The sequence below is a fragment of the Malaclemys terrapin genome, chromosome 6 (assembly GCF_027887155.1).
Source record: "Malaclemys terrapin pileata isolate rMalTer1 chromosome 6, rMalTer1.hap1, whole genome shotgun sequence".
In the NCBI taxonomy this organism is placed as follows: domain Eukaryota; kingdom Metazoa; phylum Chordata; order Testudines; family Emydidae; genus Malaclemys; species Malaclemys terrapin.
This window is the reverse complement of record NC_071510.1, coordinates 23,297,859-23,322,977: the sequence shown is the minus strand read 5'-3', so window position 1 is coordinate 23,322,977 and position 25,119 is coordinate 23,297,859. Positions and strand designations below refer to the sequence as shown.

Below are 25,119 nucleotides of genomic sequence, written 5' to 3'. Positions count from 1 at the left end.
ATACAGTATATTTTGGGGAGGGAGGTGGTTTTATTCTGCACTTACCCATTTGAAGGGATATAAGGTCTGTGGAATTTTTATGTTGGGGTTGTGTCTCTCCACCCTGGACTATCCCTTGTTGTTTCCTTAACATTTTATGTACTTATACTGTACACTGTGTTTTACATACATCCTTGCTGTCTTAGGGACTGATCTTGCTGCCCCATATCATGTGAATAGGGATTGCCCCCAACTAACAGCTGTAGGATTGGGCCCTTAAACGATCTTTATCCTGAGAGATAAAAACATACACTACCACAAATAATGTGTGTACTTTTTAAACTAACTTGGTATCTGAACCTTTGGATATGACTATCCACATCAGGCCTTCCCAGCGTTTCTCTACTATCTCCTTTTTGAGTTAGAACACAAAATTAAATTTCCTGTCAATTACTTTAAGTAAAGACAGTATTACTGAGAAGCATTATCTTTCTTCTTATGTCTTATTTCTCATGCCTGCATCACACAGAGGACATATATTCACAATGTAAAAGACGACAGAGATAGCAACTGTATTTGAGTTTTTGTGTAAAAATAAATAAATAAATAAATAAATCCCCCCCCCCCCCCGCCCATTAGCATTGGGTGTGTTTCAAGTATGAGACAAGAGTTAATAAAATCTCTCTTTCAAACTATGTAGGCTAAAATTCCCACTGACACAAAAATGCAGAATAATATAAGCAAGCTGCAAACATACTGGTCCTTCCTTAAGTGAAGCAAGTACTTCATCCCACAGTTTCTGGTTCAGACAGTCTTCTCTTATCAGCCACTGCTGTTGCTGGGTTAGCTGAAAAGCCTCTCCTTTCCCTCCATCTCCCATTCTCATGGTTTTGGATGTGTTTTTAGGCTCCTCTATACCTACTGAAAAATATTATCAGCAGACACAATAAGAGCAGAGTGTTAGTTTCAACTATTAAGAAGGGAACACAAAGCATCTACAAGTCTTAAACAGGAATCTTATTTGTGAAAAACTGTAATAATTTTTTCCTATTCAGCTTTATTCTGGACTGCAGCACAAGGCTACACATAAGACGGTTCATTTTTTTTCTTTCTGAAAAAATAGAAAAAGTGTTAGGAATGGAGAGAAAAATTATACAGTATTTTCTTTTCTCGTACAGTTTTATCCTTTCTCCCCTGCCCAGCACTGAACAGGATCCTATGAGGACCAACCTCTCCTTTACGTTTAGTTGAACACTTGCTTCACTAACATTTTTTCTTATTTCACATTCTTATCCCAACCAGCTTCCTGTTTTCTGAGCAGTTTTCATTTTCTTGACTTTAAATATATACAACTTGACAGAACTCTACCTAGTGTCAAAAAAATAAAAAGACATACCATTATCAATTGACCGTTTCTGGTTTCCATTGCTCTGTCTGGTTGGCTCCTGTTTCACAGTTTGCTTTTTAACCTTATCTTTCTTCTCTTTACTAGCCATGGCTTCCAGATAACCTTCTGGATACTAAACAGAAAAACAAAGATTTATTTTTTTAAAAGATAAAACAAAATCTGCTGGAATATGGGGATGTCCATTTCCAAAGAAAACTTCAACCACAAAACCTACACATTGAAATAATTTCAAAGGACTCACATAAGCAAGAAAATGAAGTTACATGTGTAACATCTATTTTTAGGGAATTGCAATTCAGTCATAAAATCTGATGAAGCTTGATGTAAAAGGGACCAATCCAGTGAAAGATATCCATGGCCTTCCAAACTCCACAAACCACAGACTTAAAGCTGAAGATGCTGATTCTGTGACAAGGTAATCCATCCAAGGAAAAGGTTGGCCTGTTGAGAAAGGCAATACTGCCTTGAATCTTCCCAGCTCCAGAACAGGGAGTTGGCAAAGCTACTTGGGGGGTGGGGAAAAACTCATGTGAAATGAGTTTCCAGTTGCCCAGAGGTTCTGCAATCCTGAGAGATTGGCCGCTCTGTGGGAACTCCACAGTCATTGGGTACAAAGTTGGGAAAAATAACAGACACAGGGACATATTTTTTCAGAGTTATCAGGGGAGATGCATTTAAGGCTCCATTTAGCAACAATGAAACAACTCATATGAGTAGTATTCAAAATGAGAAATAGTTGTCCTACTGGGCTCTCAAACAGTGACAAACACATAAAAGCAAGGTAATTCAGTGTTCAGGCCCAAAGCTCCAGCCATAATTCATCCTGCTTTGCCGAAATATTGTAACGTTTTCTAAACTGCTGGAAATCTTAAATATTTTGTGAGCTTACCACAATGAGTATGTGAAGAATGGGGATGGAATTTAACTGAGACTTTTTTACAATTAGAATTTAAGTTAGACTCAACTTATTTGAATAAAACGTTGAAACAAGTTTGTGAATTTAGATTCTAACCTGTACATTCAGACCCAATTTCTTTGACCGTTCTATTCCTTCTGAGGTCCAAGGCGCAGGTTCAACATCATCTCTTCTCAGAAGGTAACGCCAAACTAAGAATCCACATTTTCCAATTTCTGGCCAATATTTCACCACCTAAATCACAATAGTTCCAGTACTAGTTTATGTATTTTCTCCAACAGCTTATAAAATTGTGTCATACTAGGTCCCCAAATCAAATTCAAGCAAATCTTGCCAGAAGTTGAATGTTCTCACTTCACTGGATTTTCATTATTTTACCATAAACCATCAAACACACGTAAATAGTCATACTGTATATAGATCAAAGAGAACATAGCAGACTTGATTCATATTATATACACTACAGTTTTAAATCTTCTTTTCCCTCCACTGTCAAATGGTTATTTTGATAAATGTAGAACAGTATGTTCAGTGATATACATTCTTATGATAGGATTTTAAGAAGTGTGTGAAAGATTTTTTTGAGAGGCGTGGGGTTAAAAAAAAAAAAAAAATTAATGGATTCCCAGGGATCAGTTTGGTTCTGTCCATGTTTGTAAAAACAGCTTATCTACTTAGATTGATATATCCTTGTTACTGACTATGTTCTACTACTGTTTTTTTGCTTTGAATACTTTAATTTCAAATAGTCTTCAATACAGAATGAGCTAAGCTACATAATCTTTACTAAGACACCACGATCACTTTCTTCCAATGTAATAATAAAGGCTATGAAACATTAGAATCTGAACAGCATTTTCCTCTTAAAATGCAATAAAGTAGGTAGCAGAAAACTGTGTACCTTATAAATGCCATCATATCTATTGCCTTCCTCAGGGGCGTATTTGCTGATCCTTCGTCCTTTGGAACTGCGCACCACTCGAACTGGTTTACCAGCTCTCCAATTCTTAGACTCTGCTCCATTTTTATCATCCAATGGAGCATCACAGTTTAGGGCCAGTGCCCTAAAAACGTATTAAAAAGTCTTCATATAATATAATGCATCATAAAATATAATGCTCAACATGAATGTGACTAGGTCACGCTTTATTTGCCTTCCCAGATTATGCTTTCACCATCTAGCAGAGGGATAGATAACCAGATTTCTAGTAAAGTCCTCCCCAAGGAAGTGGACTGAGGCCAGAAGTGACCATAGGAGTTTTCTAGCATCCATATCAGTAACAGCTCTGCCATGCATGACAGAGGGAAAAAATGGAAACGTGGAATTTTGTTTTAAGTGTTCAAGTAGAAAACCTTAGGGATGCTAACAGGCAAAACATGATGGCATGCAAAAAGCTGAACATTATTTATATTTTAGAATAGTTATTTCTCAAATAATGTGGCAGGAATGATAAAATCTGAATGACCAGCTACAGCTAAGGCAAAGTTTATATCTCCCTATTCTTCCTTCCACATCATTTCAGGTTATCAGGTTTCTAAAGTGGCATCTTTACCAAAAACAAATAAACAAACAAAAAGTATGGGGAAAAAGTAAAATGTATATAGGAATTAGTATTTTAGCCAATAAACAAACACATGTGAAGATATAAAACCAGTCAAATAGTCACATCTGGAAAAGGTATGCAATAACTGTCCAATAGATCTCAATAACTAAAGCATTACTTTTCTTTGCCTGTGAAACTGCCAAAGAATAGGTACTGTGTGAGCAATAACAATTTTAAGGTTAGGCCACTAGCCATCTACTGGATTTCAGAGCTCAGGCTCCAGCCCGAGCAGGAATGTCTGTACTGCTATTTTTAGCTCTGTACCACAACCCCACGTCAGTTGACCCAGGCTCTGCAACTCACTGCCATGGGTTTTTTTTTTTTTTTTTTGCTGTGCAGATGTACCCAATGAATAATGCTTTGAAAATTTTTCATTATCTCAGGGTGAGAACCTACAGAAAATAAACTAGTTTTCCCGTAAAGAATTCATCACTGTTTGAACTCTAATGAAGTTTACTAATAGATGTTTGCCCAGGACTTCTTGGCCACGCCTTCATAATTTGTTTGTTTGGTTTGATCAGCGGCTGTGCATTAACACTTTGCTAGTTTGCTTTGGTCAAGTCTCATTTCAAAGAGGACTAGATCAAAGCATACTAATGAATTGTTAACAAATGGCAGCAGAGTCCATAACGTTATTGTGACAATAGTGAGAAATTATATATTTTTTACTTTGCCTCTGCCATTAATTATGCATTATTTTACTGTGACAAAATTGTATCAATTGTCATAGTATGAGGTTAATGTTGAAGAGCACAACTCACTTGGAATATCGTTTTAAAAAATAGTTTGTAACCTATTAGCAGCCTGTTCATTAATTATTATTATCTAAGTGCACCCTAGCCATGAAGACTACAATTTGTCATAATTGCAAGTCACTGTAGCTGAACTATATCAAATTCTTGAGGCCAAGTTTTCAGAAAGAGTACTAAGGTCTACGTGCAAAAAAGTCATGCACTGCTATGCATACAAAAAGTTTGTGATCAAATGGTGGCTGTTCAGATATCTAAGTTGCCTAATGCATGAACCTAGTCTTCTTGTTCTGAAAATGTGGTCCCTTATGTTTAATCACCAGAGAAGTCAGGTTAACACTCAGAAAAGAAATATGGTGGAATTTCCCATATGAACTACTATCTTATTAAATTCAGAAGATGCCTTTTGAGGAGATGCAAAATGAAGCTTCTCAGTGACTTTAGGTCAGTATAAGATGTCATGTATTCATATACAACTGAATGTACAGAATTGGATACTGATCACCTTTCCTGAATAACTCTGCCTAATCTTGTCCCAAAAACTGGTCCTATGTTATTTGACTTTCTTCTGTACATAATAAACATGCAGCCATGTTCTGTGAAAAATTGCAATACTTCAGTTTGGCAACCCGGAATACTTAAAAGAAATCTACTTATATGAACACCGACTAGCAAAACACAGATAGATGAAATTCCGTCTTTACAAGAATATCTGGATCATCATCGCTTTAGTGAGGAGTCCAGGGATAAGGGCTGACCATTTAAATGCATTGCTGTACTTTGGAAAAACTGATGAATCATCAAAAAGCAGAAATGTTTTTCGTTAAAATCACAGGTTAGTAGGCTTCTCTCTCTTCTTCAATGCAAAAAGAAATGTTTCTGGATGTACTGCTTAAATGACAGAGATCCTTCACATTGAGTTTTGGTGGAGATATGAAAAGGCTAATGTGAAAAAGTGCAGTTAAAGAACAAGTGAAAGCATTTAATGAAATCGCTCAGGAGAGCTATAACAGATCTGTTCTCCTGCTTGCGAATGAAAATCAACTGACAGGGCACTGATGCACTCCATCAGAGATGATGTCATCAGAAATTCCTTTATTACCCTGTGCTGGTTGGGAAAAGAATTATCATGTTGCCTGGAATCCTATGTAAATAAGGTAAAGAATGGTTGTGAATTCTAAGGAATTTTGTGAGTATAAAACCCCCCCACCAACGTAGCATCTTTGAAGTGCTGTTATTTATACTAGTCTTACAACCACTTCATCTGGATAACTAGAAATAAAGGTGACAAACAAAGCAACTGCAGCTCTTTCTGAGGGACCACTTTAAGACAGCAGTCGACCCATGCTTGAAAGGTGGGGAAATGCTTTAATCCATGTCCACTCACTGAGTGATTTCCTGTAATAAGAAGGCTGAATGCCATGTCTGCTATAGCAAAGATCCAAAAATTAATTTTGAACACTGACATGACCTAGTTCCAGCAAAAACAAAAACTAGACTGCAAAAAATCATAAAATGTATCTATTACCTTTTCTCCAGATTACTTATATCCTCATTTGAGATAAACCGTGTTTTATATCTACAGCAACTATGTAACAATTAAACACAAAAAACTAATTAAAAGAATATTAAGGTTACAAAGTCAAGGATGCAAATACTAAGAAATGCTTGCATTAAGTTGCCCGTGCAAAACTCCTCTAACACTGTCACCCAAGCCTGTCTCTGTCCCTATGTTCTCAACCACCCCCACCTTAGTTCTTGTTGCCCCCTTTCACATCCCTCTGTATTCAAGTGAGGCTGTTCCTTCTCTTCATCACTGCTTGGGCACTAGCAAGTGGAGCATTGAGAGTCTCCCATCTCTCAGTTCCAATGCCTGGCATTACAGTGGAACTGTGCTGCCAGAAGGAGAGATTGCAGGAAGTCCTACTTGGTCTTTGCAACTCTTCACTGCACTATGCTCAGGCGATCTATGGGAATAATGCATGCACAGTCCGGTCAGCATCTAGGAGCTGTGATGAAGATGAAACATGCCCACTGCAAGCAGAATCTTCAGAGAATACGGCTGCCAAACTTTACAAAGCCTTTACTGAGCATGTCTGAACTGCAATTTTTCAGAGGCTTATAACTTGACCAAAATTAGGCAGATTTACATGGGGACAGCAAAAGAAATATCCTTAACATCAGCGCAACCCCGGGCCTAATTTCATGCCCTTGCTCCAATACATGGATGCACTAGCACTTCAGTGAAACAGATCTGATGTTTTTTTAACCTGGGTAAAACATATTCCCCAGGTTATGTTCTTGCAAATGGTTAACCATTTTAGCTAAATAAGTAAGTCTGCCTTAGCCAGATATTTGGCATGGAAAATTTCAGCCTGAACACTCAAAGTTTCGCAAAGTTATGCCATTGAAAACAGGATCTTATAGTGGATAGGGTTACCATATTTAAACATTAAAAAAAGAGGACACTCCACAGGGCCCTGGCCCTGCCCCTTCCCAACTCCGCCCCTTCCCCAAAGTCCCCGCCCCAACTCCGCCCCCTTCCCCGATCGCCCCGCATTCCCCCTCCTCTCTCCCAGCCACGCGAAACAGCTGCCCGAATGCTACCGGCTTCACGGTTTGCCAGGCAGCCCCCAGACCTCCAGACCCTGCGCTTCCCCAGCGCAGCCGGAGCCTGAGAGGGGAAGCGCCCGGCCAGGGGCGCAGGGTCTGGAGGCTGCCCGGCAAACCGTGAAGCCGGTAGCGCTCGGGCAGCTCGACTCTGAGGTGTCTGGGGGGAGCAGCAGCAGCCGCCACCGCAGGGAAATCCGCCTGTGGCTCGCAGCCTGCCGGAGCCGCTCTAAAGTAAGCAGGACACTGGGGCAGGGATGCCGGCAAAACAAAGCTGGGAGTATTTTCCCGGACATGTTTGGCTTTTTGGGAATTCCCCCCGGACGGGGATTTGAGGACCAAAAAGCCGGACATGTCCGGGAAAATCTGGACGTATGGTAACCCTAATAGTGGAATGTGTTAGGCAACCTTAATCAAAGACATAGCTACCAGCTAAACCTATAATACAGCAATGTATTTTATTCAGCTACAATTACAGTTTTAAATCAATGTAACAGGACACTGATAAAATGCCAGTGGATAGCCAGAGGTACCACCATTTACAAGGGCTTTAGGTGATAAAAGGAACACATCAAAAATTAGTTTTAAATTAATGGAATACAACTGTATTGTTCTTTGAAAGACTTTAATTTATTCTTCAAAAAACTTACCTGTTCATGTGTGTTAATGTTTGATCAAATGAATGTTCTCCAATCCTTTTATTTCCAGAAAGATCTCTACCACCACTCCCAGTGTAAGTGAATTCATCGCCTCGATCCTGTGGGAGAAGATTATCCTCATTTTTAACATTCCAAATTAAAGCATCTGAACTGAAAACACCATTGCTTCATTGGTCCTGTTTCCTCAGACAAACATGAACATTTCCCTTATGCACAATTATGAATTTGTGCTCCGTTCCTACACGACCCTCCTTCTAGAAATTATACCGACTCAAAGCTACAGGTTCCATGATCATCAGACTTCTATTAAACCCTTAGCTTCTAAAAACTATGGAGGGAGGGCAGCATACACTGATCATAATTATAATGTTATTAAGACAGAACAAGTTTAGTTTAGTAGGAAATCATATTGCAAAATATGTATTACCATCGCTGATAAATAGGGTTCAATTCTGCAAGGTGCTGAGCACACTGGCCCTGATCCAGTGGAGCACTTAAGCATGTTCTTAACTATACTTCAATGACACTTGTGCTTAATGTTAAGACTGTGCAAAAGGGCACTGCTGGATCAGGACCAGAACACTCAGCACCTTGTAGGATCCAGCCCATACTGGGCTGGGATTGATAAACAGAACTTCATTAGAGCATTATTAAAATGCAGCTCTAGCTATATTTACCACTGTAAGAGAAGTTTCTTTCATAAACATTGTCAGACTGGTGTTATGAACTCACTATTATACAAATGGAGATATTTATTTGCATTCGCTTTTCTAAGTACAGTATATGATTCCTCTCCAAAAGCATTAACAACAACACTAATCAGTGAAACCAAAAGAGTTTTATACATGCCTTAATTGAGTAAAAGACAGGTGTTCTTCGAGATGTGTTGCTCATGTCTATTCCACAATAAGTGTGCATGCTCACCATGTGCACCGGTCGGAAATTTCCCCCTAGTAGTACCCGTAGGAGAGCGCCCCTAGCGACCCCTGGAGTGGCGCCTCCATGGCGTCGTATAAAGGGCGCTGCGTGCTCCCCCCAACCTCAGTTCTGACTGTGGCACCGGCGGAGTAGCCTGTTTGGCCTGACCCATCGATGGACGGCTACAAAGGGAGGCCGGGCTGATGTATGACCTGCCGCTGTCCCTGGCGCCCGGAGCAGTGCCGACCTCAAGGCTGCGACCTCAACGTGGAGGACCGGTACCGTCGGTAACAGATGCTCAGCGATCGGCTCTGGCGGGTGAATCTGCGACAGCGAATCGCCGGCGATCGACAACGGAGGCTGTGGGAGCAGTGCTGTGGCGGGGTCCTGGAGTGAGATGACGAACAGGAATGGCGTCGACGTTTGTGTCGCGACTGTCTATGATAGCCCTTCTGAGACAAGGACCTATGGTGTCATCTGCCTTGGTCCTGTCGGTGTTCGCTCCTCAAGGTGGAGCGGTGCCTGGAGTCTCTGTCAGATGGAACCCAGCTAGACAACCTGCTGGGAGGCGACGGTGACCCACATGGACTATGCACAGAACAGTTGCTAAGCGGCGAACGGCATTGGGAACGTTCCCTTGACCGAGACGGGGGCAACTATGGAGCTCCCAGTGGCGGCTTGCTTCTGAACTGCAGGGCCAACATTGGCGGTGCTCCTGGTACCGGCATGGACATAACGTCCCAAGCCTCCTGCAGGGCCTCTGGCATGGAGGGCATCCAGACATCTGGGGAAGCCTTCTCCAAATGGGCCGGACTACTCTGCTCGACTTGAGTCCGAGGCCTTGAGGCCGATGAGTATCGACGACTGCCCAACATGAGTCTAGCTTCTACCCCAGTTTTACTCCAGTGCCGCGGCGGAGAAGACCTCTCCTTAGTCGTCTTGGCGTGCCCTGTGGATGGGGAGCGGTGCCGACTGGTAGATGGTGCCTAGGGGTCGTCTCACACTGACACCGTGGTGCCTGGTGCCGACTTGGAGAGGTGCGCCGGAGTCGGGGTCAACGCTGACTCCATCAGGATAGCCCGGAGCCTAATGTTTCTCTCTCTCTTGGTCTGAGGCTTAAACGACTTGCTAATCTTGCAGCGATCGCTGAGATGGATTTCCCCCAAACAGCGTAAACAGTCCGCATGCAGATCACTCACTGGCATAGGTCGCCTACAAGTGTCACACAACTTAAAACCCGGAGCATGGGGCATGCCCCGGCCCGGGCGCACTAGCTAAACTAAACTAACTAAACTACTCAAATTAACTACAGGTACCATACACTGAACAAACAAGAGTTCTGGGGACGAGCTATAGCAAAGCTGGAGTAGAGCAGTTCCGAAGCATCTTCACTGGCGGCAAGTAGGAACTGGGGGTGGGGGGAGCGTGCAGCGTCCCTTATACCACGCCATGGAGGCACCACTCCAGAGGTCGCTAGGGGAGCTCTCTGCTAGGAGAAAATCTTCCAGCACCGGTGCATGTGGCGAACATGCACACCTATTGTGGAATACACATGAGCAATCACTCGAAGAAGAACTGCATAATCCTACTATTACACCTCTCATCCTACTTCTCCTCTTTCCTATCTTTAGTTTATTATCCTCAGTTGTAGTGTCATGTCTGAATTTAGCTCAAAGGATGTTCAAGCAGGGGATATGTCTTTACTTGTATCGGTACTATCCTTAACACACTTTGGGATGCTCAAAATATTACACAATAATAATTGTAACTTCTTCTATTTAATATCCAGTAGATACACAAAAACTATTTAAAGATATAAAAAGCATGTCTTGTTTGAAAACAAAGCAAAATATCTTTTCAACTACAGATAAGAGCATTTTGTTGCACAGGTTATTTTAGTATTCTAACTTGGTCTTTTGTTTGGCTGATGGAAAACGTTGTCCTAGACTGTATCTTCTCTCTGACCGAGCAGTCTCAGAGAGCTTCTAATATACTTCCATTTTTAAAAGGAGAATTATCAACTAAATTTTAAATGTAATGTATTCTCAATTAAAAATGCATTTGGAGAGGAATCATATTCTCTATTTTTAACATTAATATTTTGCATTAATATATCACCTTTTATCCAAGGATTTCAAAGCAGTTTCCGAACTTCAGTGAATTTAACCCTACCATTCTGTGAAATCTGAATGAATTTTAGTGACAAGCTGATAAAGAATTGGTAAATATAATTTAAGAACTCTATGGTTTAAGCAGGAAGAATGATTTGGTGCTATTGATCACATTTTTAAAACAATGGATTTTTGTGAGCAAGCTGAATGACATTTCTGTAAGTATCTATGAAATGTCACAATTTACTGATTTTTTTTTAAAATCTGCTATTTCTGGTATGTGTGACAAGTAGTTATTTTTCTGCTATGTAATAGTACTTCCTTCACATCCTCAGAAAAGTTCATTTCTAAGTTTTGGAACTATTGAGGAGCCATGCTTTGAGCAGGAGAACTTGCAAATTTGGGTGATGGATCTGGCCCACATCTTGAGAAAGAAGATGAGGAACAGGGTGGAGAGTAAATGGTGGAAACCGCCAGCTGAAAAATGTATGGAAACCATGTCTGTCTTGGCCACACTGGAACTATAACAACAACTCTGGCCTTTTCTTTCTTTATCTTGAATATCACTTTGGATATTAGTGGAATTGGCAGAAATGCATATAACACGTCTGTTTCATCTGGGGAGAAAAGCATCTCCAAGAGAATGGTGACCCAGACATTCTCTGGAGCAGAATTGAGAGTATTTCTTGTTCTTGGCTGTGGCAAACAGGTCTATCTTTGGAGTTCCCCGACGTATGAATATGTTGTGAAGGATGGTAGTGTCTACTTCCCATTCGTAATCTTGGGAAAATTTTCTGCTGAGAATATCTGCTGTAGAGATCTGTATGTCCAGGAGGTAAAGTTGCTGAGATGCTGAACTGGTAACAAATGTACCAGTTCCATATTTTCACTGTCTTGGCACACAGGGAACGTGATCTTGCTCCTCCCTGGCGGTTTATGTAGAACATGCATGCAATGTTGTCTGTCATAATCTTTACATGTTTGTCTTTGACCACTGGTAGGAAATGTGAGCAGACATTCTTGACTGCTCTGAGCTCTAGTAAGTTGATATGTAGTGAGGATTCAAGAGGGGACCATTTGCCCTGAATGGTGTAGGTGTCGGTGTCCAAGTGGGCTCCCCATCCCATTAGGGATGCCATCCATTGTCAATGACAGGGGTGGTTGAGTGAAGGGGACTCCCGCACATACCTTGTGAGTATATGCCCACCAGTTGAGTGAGTTTTTGATTCTTGAGGAGATTGACAGAAGTTTGTTTAAATTGTATCTTCTCGGGATATATACCTTCTGAGCCACCCTTGAAGACAACGCATGTGGAGTCTTGTATGCTTTATGACAAAGGTGCCCACCCGCTACGTGCCCCAGTAGTTGCAGACAGGTTCTGGCTGAAATCCACGGACTGGCCCAAACTGTCGAGATTAAGCTGGCCAAGATGTTGAACCATGTGATGGGACAAAGGCTTTGAGCTCTATTGCATCTAAGCAGGTTCCTATGAATTCCAGCTGTTGCAATGGGGTCGAAATGGACTTTTGGGTATTTAGTTATAGGCCTAGTTGTAGGAATAGATCTATAGTTTTTCGTGTCTCTCAAGGTGTAGGTGAATGTACGTACTTTGAGCTAGCAATCATCTAGATATAGAAATATCACAATGCCTTGTTTGTGAGGGTCCTCTTTTTCTTGGCCGATTCCCTGCTTGGGGAACTTGGGGCCTGCTTTTTCAAGATTTTCTGAGAGGAATCTAAGGATTGCCTCTTTGAAGTCACTGAAGAGTGTTGATCCAACAATGATGATGGGATCGGTCTCAACAGGGACCGCTGTCCAGGGGAGGTCCTGGGCCCTGGGGCTGGTTGGACTGAGCTTTCAATCATGAGCAGTCTTAATTTCAGCTCATGGCTCTTTCTGGTTCTGGATTTTCATTTGAGACAAAACATGCACTTCTGAGGCATGTGTGCCTCTCTCAGGCAGTGAATGCAGCAAGAATGGCCATTGCTGACAGGAATGGCTTCCCAACAGGAGAGGCAACGTTTAAACCCAAGGGAGCCAGATATACTCCTTTCAGGGTTCACTTTCCGAATGGAAAGGGCTAGGGAAATCTAATTTATGCTAAGGAGATAACGATTCTATAAGTGAATTTTTTTTTTAAATGAAAAGAGAAGGAAGTATTAACACTAACTGAAACTCTATTACTACTAAGGAAAAACTAGTAAGAAAAAACACTAAGAAGAATCTCTGTTATGGGCTCTGCTTAAGGCTCCATCTCAAGCCAAGAGGAGGTTGAGAAGGAACTGACAGCAGTTTGCCCGCACAGTGCTATATAGCAAGAGAGCAGAGCATGAGACAGGGAGAGTGCATGTGCACGCCAAATGGACACTGCTACCACAACTCCGATCTGAGGAGCAGGGATGCAAAGACATCTAGAATGGTGCACCCATAGGGACACTATTCGAAGAAGAAAAGATTCTGAATTTGACAGATGTCAAAGGGAACTCTTTAGCAGTTTTATGTTACAAATCTGTGGGTGGGAGCCTGAAATCCTCCTTTAGAAAATGTATTTTCTGTATTATGTATTCTGGATGTACTCTAATAGGATCAAAAAAAAAAAAAAATCAGACAGTCTTATTTTCCCAACTTAAACGTGTAATTCATCCAACCCTTATTGCTCCTGCACTTTCCTGTGCTTGAAACAGCTTTCTTCAAGTAGCACGTTCTGCCATTGATTATAAATACTTTTTGGCATCTCCCTTTCTTTTCTTTAAGCCTTCTCTCTCTCTCTCCCCCCTTATATTGTCTCTGTAAAGTTACCACTTAATTGTCCTGATTATAAGAGAACACACATTTTAAATTCAATTCACCTCTGCACCACATAAATTCCGCATTGTCTTAATATAGGCACAATACTGTGAGATGCTGAGCAGGTTCAGTGAAGAAAAGCTCCCACAACCCCTACTTAATTGGGAACTGAAGATATCAGCACCTTATGAGAGGCATTCAGAACTTCAGATGATCTGATTATATCTTACTATAACATGGTGAATCATGGCATATATTAAATCAAACCTTATTATTTCAGTCTTGTTCCTGTTGTATACTTAATTTTGATTCTTTTACTTTTTAACTTTCCAAGACTCAGATGTTAGACTCTTTCTTGTTACTCCCTCCAATTTTTCTCTTGTATAGTTTGCCCAAATTTCAGTTTGGTCTTTAATCTAGACACAGAACTAGATAAATAAGGAGAATTTAGTATAAGTAATTTTAAAATATTCTTCTTTATTACCAAAGCTCAGTAACAGATTTCCTAACAAAAACTCAGACCTAATCTAGAACAAAAACCTTGTTCTACCAGCCTTCTTAGATGCAATACAAGAACCAGATTCACCAGTTTTACACTAGCAAGAAAGTGGTGAATCAAGCCCAAGATTTCCACCTAGCATAAGGAAGGGGAACCTGAAGAAGAGCTCTGTGTAAACTCAAAAGCTTGTGTCTCACACCAACAGAAGTTGGTCCAATAAAAGATACTACACCTCACCCACCCTGTCCCTCTAATAGCCTGAGACTGATATGGTTACAACACTGCATGCAAAAGATTGGACACATTCAGCTAAAAAGAAGGCTTCAGAACAGGAAAATGATTATTGGCTGGTGAGTAGGTGGCTCTAAACTCTGAAAATGTTGATCAAGGCTTTGTCTACATAGTCATTTTTGTCGTTAAAACTTCTGTTGCTCAGGGGTGTGAAAAAAACACCCCGAAAGACAAATGTAACGATGAAAAGCGCTGGTGTGGATAGCACTTCGTTAGTGGGAGCCACACTCCCGGTGACAAAGTGATTGCCCCTCATTGGAGGTTGTTTTATTTTTTTGCTGGGAGAGCTCTCACCAGGTGATAAAGAAGAGGAGGTTACTCACCCTGTGCAGTAACTGACGTTCTTCGAGATGAGTGTCCCTGTGGGTGCTCCACTCTAGGTGTTGGTGCGTCCCTGCGCCTTCACTCGGAGACTTTTCGTAGCAGTACTCGTACTGGCCACACATGCGCAGAGGCTGCCCCCCGCAGTGAGTCTAGGATAATAGTGCGCATGCGTGGCCAATCTCCTCAGTTCCTTCTCTACAACGGAGGCTCCCCCAACTCCGAAGTAGAGGGGAGGAGGGTGGGTAGTGGAGCACCCACAGGGACACTCATCTCGAAGAACGTCAGTTACTGCACAGGGTGAGTAACCTCCTCTTCTTCTTCGAGAGATGTCCCTGTGGGTGCTCCACTCTAGGTGACTTAAAAGCCGTGTATCTTAAGGAGGTAGGGACTTCGGATCTGATAGGAATGCCATTGATAGTACAGCCCTGCCCAAATGTATATCAGATAGAGGGCCTTGAGTAAGAGCATAGTGTTTAACAAAAGTGTGCTCAGAGGACCAGGTAGCTGCTTTACAGATATCAGCCAGGGGAACTTTGCGTAAGAATGCTACAGAGGCAGCCACAGATCTAGTGGAGTGTGTTCTGATGCCGTCTGGAGGTGTAACTTTCTTCATCGGATAGCACAACCGGATGCACTGAGAAATCCAGTTCGAAAGTCTCTGGGTAGAAATAGGTGTACCTCTGGAACGCTCCGCGATGGAAACAAAAAGTCTGGAAGAATTTCTAAAAGGTTTGGTTCTATCCAAATAGAAGGACAAGGCCCTGCGTACATCTAATGTATGCATTGAGGCTTCGAACGAGTTCGCATGTGGCTTCGGGAAAAAGGTTGGTAAGTGAATCGGCTCATTAATGTGGAACGAGGAGTGTACTTTAGGAAGAAAATTGGGGTGTAACCTGAGGGTAACCTTGTCTTTGAAAAATATCGTATATGGTGGGTCTGCCATAAGAGCTGCTATTTCTCCTGCCCGCCTGGCGGAGGTAATTGCCACTAAAAATGCTGTTTTCATCGAAAGGTGTAAAAGGGAACACGTGGCTAGGGGTTCAAATGGTTGTTGGGTTAGGCAAGAGAGAACTAGATGAAGGTCCCACGGGGTGGTGGGTGGTTTTATGTCGGGGTATAGGGTTTGGAGTCCCTTGAGGAAGCGCTTGGTGATAGGATGAGCAAATACGGAAGTACCATCAATTTTGTCATGAAAAGTTGTAATAGCAGCTAAATGGACCCTGATGGAACTGGAAGAAAGGCCGGATTGCTTAAGGTCCAATAGGTAGTCAAGTATGAGCGGAAGAGGTGCTGACGTGGGACTAAGTTGTTTAGTTGAACACCAGTGTGTGAATCGTTTCCACTTACATAGATAGGTGGTGCGAGTAGATTGTGTTCTGCTATGCAGGAGCACTCTTTGAACTTGTTCAGAACAATCTAGTTCATTTTGGGAGAACCATGTAGGAACCATGCTTTGAGGTGGAGCATGGATAAGTTGGGGTGGAGAAAACGGCCGTGTTGTTGTGATAGGAGGTTCGGAATGAGAGGCAAGGGGATTGGGGGTCGAATGGACATTTTGGTGAGAAACGGAAACCAGGGCTGTCTGGGCCATGATGGGGCAATTAGGATCACTTTGGCTCCATCTGTTCGTATTTTTATCAGGACCCTGTTCAGAACCGGTAATGGGATCATGAATGCGTCTCCCAGGGAATGTTTGCCTAGCCCTGCTCTGGAGCAAAAATTGGGACATTTCTTGTTTTTTGCAGTTGCAAAGAGGTCTATTGCTGGGTAGCCCCAAATGCGGAATATGTCGCGAATGATGTGCTCGTTTAATTCCCATTCGTGATCCCACGGGAAACGTCTGATTAGTTCGTCCGCTGTGGTATTCATCACTCCAGGAAGGTAGGCCGCTGATACCCGGATGTTGTTCGCAATGCACCAGTTCCAGAGTTTCATAGCCTCTGTGCACAGAGACTGGGATCGAGCTCCCCACTGCCTGTTCACGTAGAACATGCATGCAATATTGTCTGTCATTATGCGTACGTGTTGGTTCTTGATTAGTGGTAGGAATTGACGGCACGCATTGCGAATGGCTCGAAGTTCTAGGACATTTATATGGAGAGAGGTCTCGGTTGAAGACCAAAGCCCCTGGGCTGTGTGGTGAGACATGTGTGTACCCCATCCTGTCAGAGATGCATCGGTCGTCAGTATGAGGGATGGAGCCTGCTGAAGAAAGGGGACTCCAGAGCAGAGGTTGGAGTGAATTGTCCACCACTGTAGAGAATCTTTGACTCGGGCAGGTATGGAGAGAGTCTTGTTTAGAGGGTGCACATTCGGTCTGTACACCGTGGCCAACCACGCTTGGAAGCACCTCATATATAGACGTGCATTTTGAACGACGGAGGTGCAAGAGGCCATGTGACCTAGTATTTGTAGGCAGTCCCGGACAGTCACCTGGGGACTGTTGCGAATCCTTGTGGCTAGTTGACTTATAGAATTGAAGCGGGCTGGTGGGAGAGATGCCAACCCCGTCCAGGAGTCGAGGTATGCCCCTATGAACTCCAGATGTTGGGTGGGGTATAATGTGGATTTGTTTTTGTTTACTTGCAGGCCTAAAGATAGGAAACAATCGATGGTAAGCCGTATGGGAGAACCCTGTATTGGAAATGTGTGGAGCCGAGAGTAAAGCGTAGGAATCGTCTGTGGGATGGGTGTATAGTCACATGAAAATAGGCATCCTGTAGGTCGAGGGCTGAAAACCAGTCGCCCTGCTCCAGCGCTGGGATTATAGTGGTAAGAGTGACCATCTTGAACTTTTGCTTTTTGACAAATTTGTTGAGCCGCCTGAGGTTGAGGATTGGTCGCCATCCCCCATTTTTCTTCTCTGTTAAGAAATAATGGGAGTAAAAACCCTTCCCTCTGTGTCGTTCTGGCACAGTTTCTACTGCTCCCAGTTGAAGGAGATGCTGCACTTCTTGGAAGAGTAGTTGCTCGTGAGATGGGTCCCTGAAGAGGGACGGGGAGGGTGGGTGGGAGGGAGAGGAAGGGGATGGCGTATCCAATTGTAACTACCTCTATGACCCATTTGTCGGATGTAATTTTCTGCCATTTGATGAGAGAATGGTCGTAGGCGGTGTCCAAAGATAGGTGTGCCGGCTGAAGTGGGAACGCTGTTTTCTAAAACCTCGACCAATGCTTCAAATCTGCCTATTAGTTGGAGGGGGTTGCAGTGCCCCTGTAGAATTAGGACGACGACGCTGGAATCTTGGTCTTTGGCGTCGTTGTTGCTGTTGTTGTTCCTGTGGTCTATAGGAGTGTTGTGAAAATGTGGGGTAGCGTGGTTGGTGATAAGGTTGATATCTATATTGTCGTCTTCTGGTTGCAGGTGGCTGGAGGCCTAGGGACCGGAGGGTTGCTCTTGCGTCCTTCATCGAATGCAGCATGTCGTTTGTGGTGGAGGCAAAAAGTTTTTCCCCATCGAAGGGAAGATCTTCAATGGTGCTCTGGACCTCTCGAGGGAAGAAGGAGGAAGAGAGCCATGAACCCCGTCGCATGACCACTGCTGTGGCGGTCGACCTTACTGCAGTGTTAGCTACATCGAGGGCTGCTTGGAGAGCGGTGTGTGATATGATTTGTCCCTCGGAAACCAGAGCTGTGAATTGTTGTTTCTTCTGTTCTGGGATGTGATCAATAAAATCCATGAATTTATTATAGTTTTTGTGGTCATATTTTGCAAGGACTGCGGTATAATTAGCTATGCGAAATTGTAGCGTTGAGGATGCATATACTTTACGGCCGAAGAGGTCCAGGCGTTTACTGTCCTTGTTGGCTGGGGTGGAGCGGGCGTACTGTTGTTTGGCCCTCTGGTTTGCTGCGTCCACTACCAATGAGTTTGGCGCTGGATGGGTAAAAAGGAATTCAGAGCCCTTTGAAGGAATGAAGTACTTCCTGTCCGCTTGTTTACAGGTAGATAGGCTAGTGGCTGGATTCTGCCAGATGGATATAGCGGGTTCTAAAAGGGCTATGTTGATTGGTAATGCCACTCTACAGGAAGAAGAGGGCTGCAAAATGTCTGTTAGTTCATGCCGTTGTTCAGTGACTTCCTCTAAGTTAATTTTCAAGTCACCTGCAGCTCTTTTAAAGAGGTCTTGGAATTTGGCATAGTCATCCGACGGGGTTGGAGGAAGGGGAAGTAAGGCTTCCTCAGGCGTTATGTCGGACTCTGCTGGAATAGGAGCAGGACTCAGTTGCTCCTGGGAGTGTGACGGTGCTGCCTGGTATCTTATGTCACTGGCAGGTCCGTCACGAGGCAGTGCTAAACCGGTGTTGCGCCTGGTCGAAGTGCCGTAGCGCATGTGTTCTCAGGGGTACGATGCCCATGGTGCCCAACATTGCCAAGGTGGTGGGTAGGGCATAGGTGTTGCCATCCAAGGGTTCACTCCCCATGGGGCAGGATACTGAGGACAGGCTGAGGTAGTTTTTTTGTAACCCCTGTTGATCTGGGTCTGGGAGTCTTGAGAAGGAGAAAAAACTGCCTGTGGATCAGTTTCCTCCTCACTGGAGGAAGGTTGTTCTGATCCTGAGTCCAGCATTGGAGAAAAACAGGCATTTATCAGGGGAGACTGCAGAATAGGTGAGACCAATAGATCTGCTGTCTGAGTGAATTGAAAAGGTGAGGCTCCTGCATGAGGTGAAAGCTGCGGAGGAGGAAGTTGCCCTGAGGGAACATTCCTCTGAGCAGGGGTTTTTCCTTTGATCTCCCTGTCAGCCTGTGCCGCGGTTGCCCGTGCCGTGGTAGGTGCCGGGGGGGGGCAACATCAGCCCGCACAGGGTCAGGCAAGGCTGGAAATGTCGGCATCGTGTTCGTCTCGGTGCCGAACGGTGCCATAAACGAGGCAGGCAACTGAAAGCCTGAAGCCTCGGCACCGGAGCTTCGCGCCGCCGCCGCAGCCTGAGGTGGCTTTCGTGCGGTGCCTGAGGAGCCCGGCTCTTCAAAAGTGCTGAGGCGAGGAAACACAGGCAGGGAAACTGTTGACCTGCCTGAGGCACTTTTGTGCTTCACCAACTTCTTTGCTGGAGAGGGCTGCCCCTTTTTTGTAGCTTTCTTCAGTTTTTTTGAAGCAGGGGGGCTGTGGCGGGCAGTAGAGCTGGAGTCGGCTCCTGGGTCTGAAACTGACCTGATAGACTTCTGCAGGAGGAGCAGTTTCAGTTTAAGCTCCCTGTCCTTTCGTGCCCTGGAACTGAGTTTGGTACAGTGGGCACATTTTTGGGGAATGTGTGTTTCCCCCAGGCATTTTATACAATGAGAGTGGCCATCAGAGAGCGGAATAGCGTCCTTACACGTAGAGCAGCGCTTAAAGCCTGTGGAGCCAGGCATGGTAGAAGCGGCTGCGGCTGAGAGAAATTTTTTTTTTTTTTTTTTAAACAGCTAAAAGAACTAATGAGCTACACTAACAAGAACTGACAACAAACTAACTACTAGAACAGGTAATAGTAACAAAGTGAGGGATTTCCTAATGAGTCTGCTGAGCTCCGTCTCAGGCCAGGGACGGTAGAGAAGGAACTGAGGAGATTGGCCACGCATGCGCACTATTATCCTAGACTCACTGGGGGGGGGCAGCCTCTGCGCATGTGTGGCCAGTACGAGTACTGCTACAAAAAGTCTCCGAGTGAAGGCACAGGGACGCACCAACACCTAGAGTGGAGCACCCACAGGGACATCTCTCGAAGAAGAATGGCTACACAGTGCACCTTACAACGGTGCAGCTGCAGTGGCACAGCCACGCGGTTGTAAGGTGCGCAGTGTAGACATCGCTTAAGTGAAAGCAGTAGACAACTGTAGATTGCGCTCTCCTTGAGATTTTTCTTATTTTCCTGAATGGAAATTGTTTAAAAGAGGAGTCATCACATCGCTAAAACTGGAATCAGTTTGCACATGAATCCAAGCAATTCAACAATTTAGATTCTGTGTGTCCTATCCTTCCCCAAAAGTTCAAGATCAGAATGTGGATCCAACTTCCCTAAAGTTCAGGGGTGCTGGTTTGGAGCCCCTTTATCAAATAAACCATGTAATAAAAATATAGATCTGCCATTTTCAGAAAGACACTGTAACTACTCCCTTCAACATCTCTTTTTCAGTTCAAATGGAGTGCTTTACTAAAAAGATAACTGACAATTCTACATTGCAAAGCTTTCAGACCAGCAAGTCTGGATGACCCTGTTAATTTACAACATTTACTGGAGCCTGTTGGCATCCCCATTTACTGATAGTAACAGACCTCCTGCTCTGCATGCATCATATTGTTAGACCATGAAAGCACTGTCTATCTGATGGGAAAACACAGACACTATTTTGATATTCATGAACTTCCACACCAAAAAAGTAGATTTACCCTTAAACTTCCCTAATACTTAGAGCAAATATTCATTACCAGAATTGATTGAGAGACAGCTATTAATCAGTGCTCCTCTGAACAATCTACAAAATCCGCACTTATTTTGTTCACAAGAAGTTGCTGGTTTGTGCTAAGTCAGCACTGTGGAAAAGGGATGACAAGCATAAACATACACATTCATCTAGAAGCAAAAAAATAAATAATATAATAACATGAGGCAGTAAACTTTTGACTAACTTTTCCCTGAAATTGAAATTTCTTTGATTTTGGTAGCCCTCACAATGTGATAGGCATTCTCCAAACAGCAAATATGGCAAAGTACTTGACCTAAGGAGTTCACCATCTAAAGACAGAGAGTTTAAGGGGAAAGTGTGCTGTATAGAAGTAGAGCAGTCAAGGTAGTGTTTGGCTTAGTATTGGCAATGTAAAGTTAATATTTTTAATTGTGTACTTGGTCAATATGTCAGCTAGATTCCGCACAACAGAACTATCATTTGAACCATTAGTCCTGACTGCCCACAGCCTGTGTCCTAGGCTGTGGGCAGTCAGGACTAATGGTTCAAATGATAGTTCAGCCTACCCGTTAGAGCCTGATCTAGAGGGACAGAGTCCAGGAATGAGCTGAGGGTCAGTCCCAGAAGAACAGAAGCTGAATACCAGAACCAGAGGGTAACCCAAAGTTATAAGCAAAAGGCAGAGCTGATGATCAAAGGCAGAAATCAGAAGCCGGGGTGGGGAACAGGGACTGGAGCATAAGCAAGAGCAGATATGAAAACAAAGCTGATGCAGGATGGGAACAAGGCAGCAGGACAGGCTGGAAGTGGGATAGGGCAGAACAGGGACAGGAAAAAGGGCTGGAAGGAGCAGGCAAGCCCAGCTCTGGACATGGTACATGTTGAGCAGCTACTGATTGTCTGTGGGTGCCAGTCTTATAAGCAGGACTGCTAAATCAGCAGCTGATCAGGCGCTGTGGCTACCTACGTGAATTCCAAAGCTGTGCAGCTGGCTCTCTGGATGCCTAGCAGCAAAAGTAGTCAGGCAGCAGGCCAGCAGCTGAACTGGTCTGGCTGCTGACATTCTTCAGGAGGGACTCAAGTGTACAGAGAGTAGGTATCTTGTGAATGAACTCTGGAAGGGCATTCCATGCATAAGAGCACTGTGGAAGAAGGCAAGAAGATATTTATGCAATAAACTGAGAAATGGGCAGGTGGGACAGACCTAACTGGTGGAACAAAGGCGATAGGGAGTGACACAAACTAGGACAAATAAGTAGGGTGGGACAGAGTTAAGCAGGGCTCTGAAGACTGTGGGAAAAACAGCTTGAATTTGATGTAGTTGCATCAAATGGAAATTATAAGGTACAGTCACAAAAGTGAAATGCCTGCAAACTGCAGGGAACCTCTTTAAAACATCACAATAGAGGCTCAAATTAAATGTATACCCCAAATTAAAAAACATAGTAAGAGGGCCAAAAAAGTACCACAATGGCTAAACAACAAAGTGGTTAAAAGCAAAAAGGTATCTTTTGGAAATTTGGAAGTCAAAGCCTAGTGAGGAAAATAGAAAGGAGCATAAACTCTAGCAAGTCAAGTGTAAAAATATAATTAGGCAGGCCAAAAAAGAATTTGAAGAGCAACTAGCTAAAGACTGAAAAACTAACAGTAATTTTTTTAAAAGTACATCAGAAGCAGAAAGCCTGCCAAACAATCACTGGGACCATTGGACAATCAAGGTGCTAAAGGAGCACTCAAGGACGATAAGACCATTGTGCAGAAAACTGGCAGGCACCTATTAAAGTGAACGGAGGAGTTTTACGTGAATAAGGACTGCAAAACTGCCAATACAAGCATCAACTCTGGATGGCAGGTTTTAGAAGTGACTGCAATTTCCCTCTCCCAGATCAGATCTTAGCAAGGGACATTTTTTCTTAAAATATCTAGAGAGCTTCAAAGAACAGCTTTGCAAAAATCTATGAAAATGGTAAATCAAAGGCATAGAATGGATGCTAGCTTCTCATTATTTGAATACGTTTTGATATCTCCAGGTGAATAAACACCTAGTGAGACATCATAAGAGTGTAAGAGAGACTTGGGGAAATACAGGCAGGTTAGTGGCCTGTATAAGATATAAACAGAGATGACTTTAGACTAGAAATGGGGATGAGGAAATCACATTTGGGATATGGACTCCAATTTACAAAGGACTGGCCATTTGGTTTTTATCTCACTAAATTTGTGGGATGTAACTACAGCTATGAGGAATGACTTTTTCCCAGGTTTACGGTACAGTGTTACTCTGAGCAATAGCAGACCAGAAGTCCCACAAGCTTTGTGATACAAGACTCATGCCAAAGCAAAAGAGATGCATGCACAGGAGGAAAACCTACAAGGTAGATAAACGAATGCATCCTTCCCATGGTACCCAAATCTCAGCCAAGTGTATTGATATGAAGAAATTCTGTATTTCCTTTGGTGCAGCCATCAAGACAAAGTCATTACTTCCATCGACCCAAGTGGTACATGGAGCAACCATTCCATAAACTTGGTTATTATAAGGTTTACAGGGACTGTTCCCTGAACATGTAAGGATGGCAGCTGATATCTCATCCCATGCAGCCTGAGATAATTCATAAATTGTTCTTAATGTTCATAGCATAATACATGACAACATTAAAAGCAAGAGGTTTATTTGGTCAAGAGTTTCTGCTTCTCGACAGAATCCACCAGACTTCCGAAAAAGGTCATAAAGCATCTCAGCAATCCAGAAATCAGTGCATCAATCCAAGAAAATTTAGGCTCAGATGGAGATTTCTACGTCAACCTTAAGGAAGAGATCCAATACACTTGAAAATGATGCTAACATCAGACCTAGGATGTCTCAAGTCAAAACTGTCAAGATCCGGTTAGAGGTATTCATACCTGGCCTCCATCCTGACTGATCAGCTTACAAATCTTAACCAACAGAATCAGGGAGCACTTAGAGGAATTCCTGTTTTCTATCCTAAAAAGGGAAGTCTGCCAATGACAGCAAGTCTTGTCTGACCCTGAAGCGGAACTGGAGATGATGGATGTTCTCATTGGTAATAAATGGATTTAGTCAGGACCTACTCCCCTTGCATATACATAATGCCAGACAGCGATCTAAGTAAGGCATTTGTGCTGCTGTAGAAAGACCTTTCAAAGAATCTGCCTGGACACATTTTTGGCTCAGGTGTAAATAATGTCAAGAATGGATGGTACCTTAGTAATTAGTCTTATGCAGGCCACAGATGTAGTTTGAATAAAGGTATAACCCAATTACACTATAAGGAACCAGTTTGTGGATCAAAGTCTAGATGCAGACATGAATGCCCTGATGTCAGAAATAGATGATGTCAGGACATAACAGAGCTGAAAATTATCCTGAAAAAAGAGGCAATTTAATGCCAATATCACCTTATAGGCTAGGAGCAATTTTCATGTGCTTTGTGGCCAAGGAACAGCACTTAACACCAAAATTTCGAAGCAGTTGGAGTTTATAATCTCAGTTGAGAATCCAAAATTTGTCTAATGCAAAAGTGTTTAATTTGTAAAGTCACTATTTGAGTGCTCAGGTTCAAGTAAATTTAAAAAACAATGAACTCTTCTGAGGCACCTGTACCTGACGCAGATTGCCTGCTAGGCTTAAACAGAGGAGGAAAATCCAGTGTCTTTCTGGCACTGCAACAGAATATGTTCCAGAACTAAAGCATCAGAAATGCGGCACCAAAAGGCTCAGTCCAATTAATAAACTTCCAGGACCAAGACAGGATGCTCCCAGGATTGGTTGTCCTTTTAAAAAATTTTAAAAAGTGCTGATTCAGGTAAAGTCAATGTACAGTTGATTGCACATAAATAGGAAAATAAGAAGAT

The 25,119-nt window shown here is 43.1% G+C and overlaps 1 protein-coding gene across 1 annotated transcript in view; it reads right to left on the bottom strand.

Moving 5' to 3' along the window:
* Positions 1-25,119, bottom strand: part of UHRF2 (ubiquitin like with PHD and ring finger domains 2) — a 190,746-nt gene that overhangs the window by 10,198 nt on the left and 155,429 nt on the right. The window contains exons 10-14 of the mRNA XM_054031771.1: positions 7,917-8,023; positions 3,205-3,367; positions 2,400-2,537; positions 1,376-1,499; positions 737-900 (exon numbers count right to left, since the gene is read on the bottom strand). Coding sequence (XP_053887746.1) covers positions 737-900; positions 1,376-1,499; positions 2,400-2,537; positions 3,205-3,367; positions 7,917-8,023 — 696 coding nt within the window. The remainder of the gene's footprint in view (positions 1-736; positions 901-1,375; positions 1,500-2,399; positions 2,538-3,204; positions 3,368-7,916; positions 8,024-25,119) is intronic.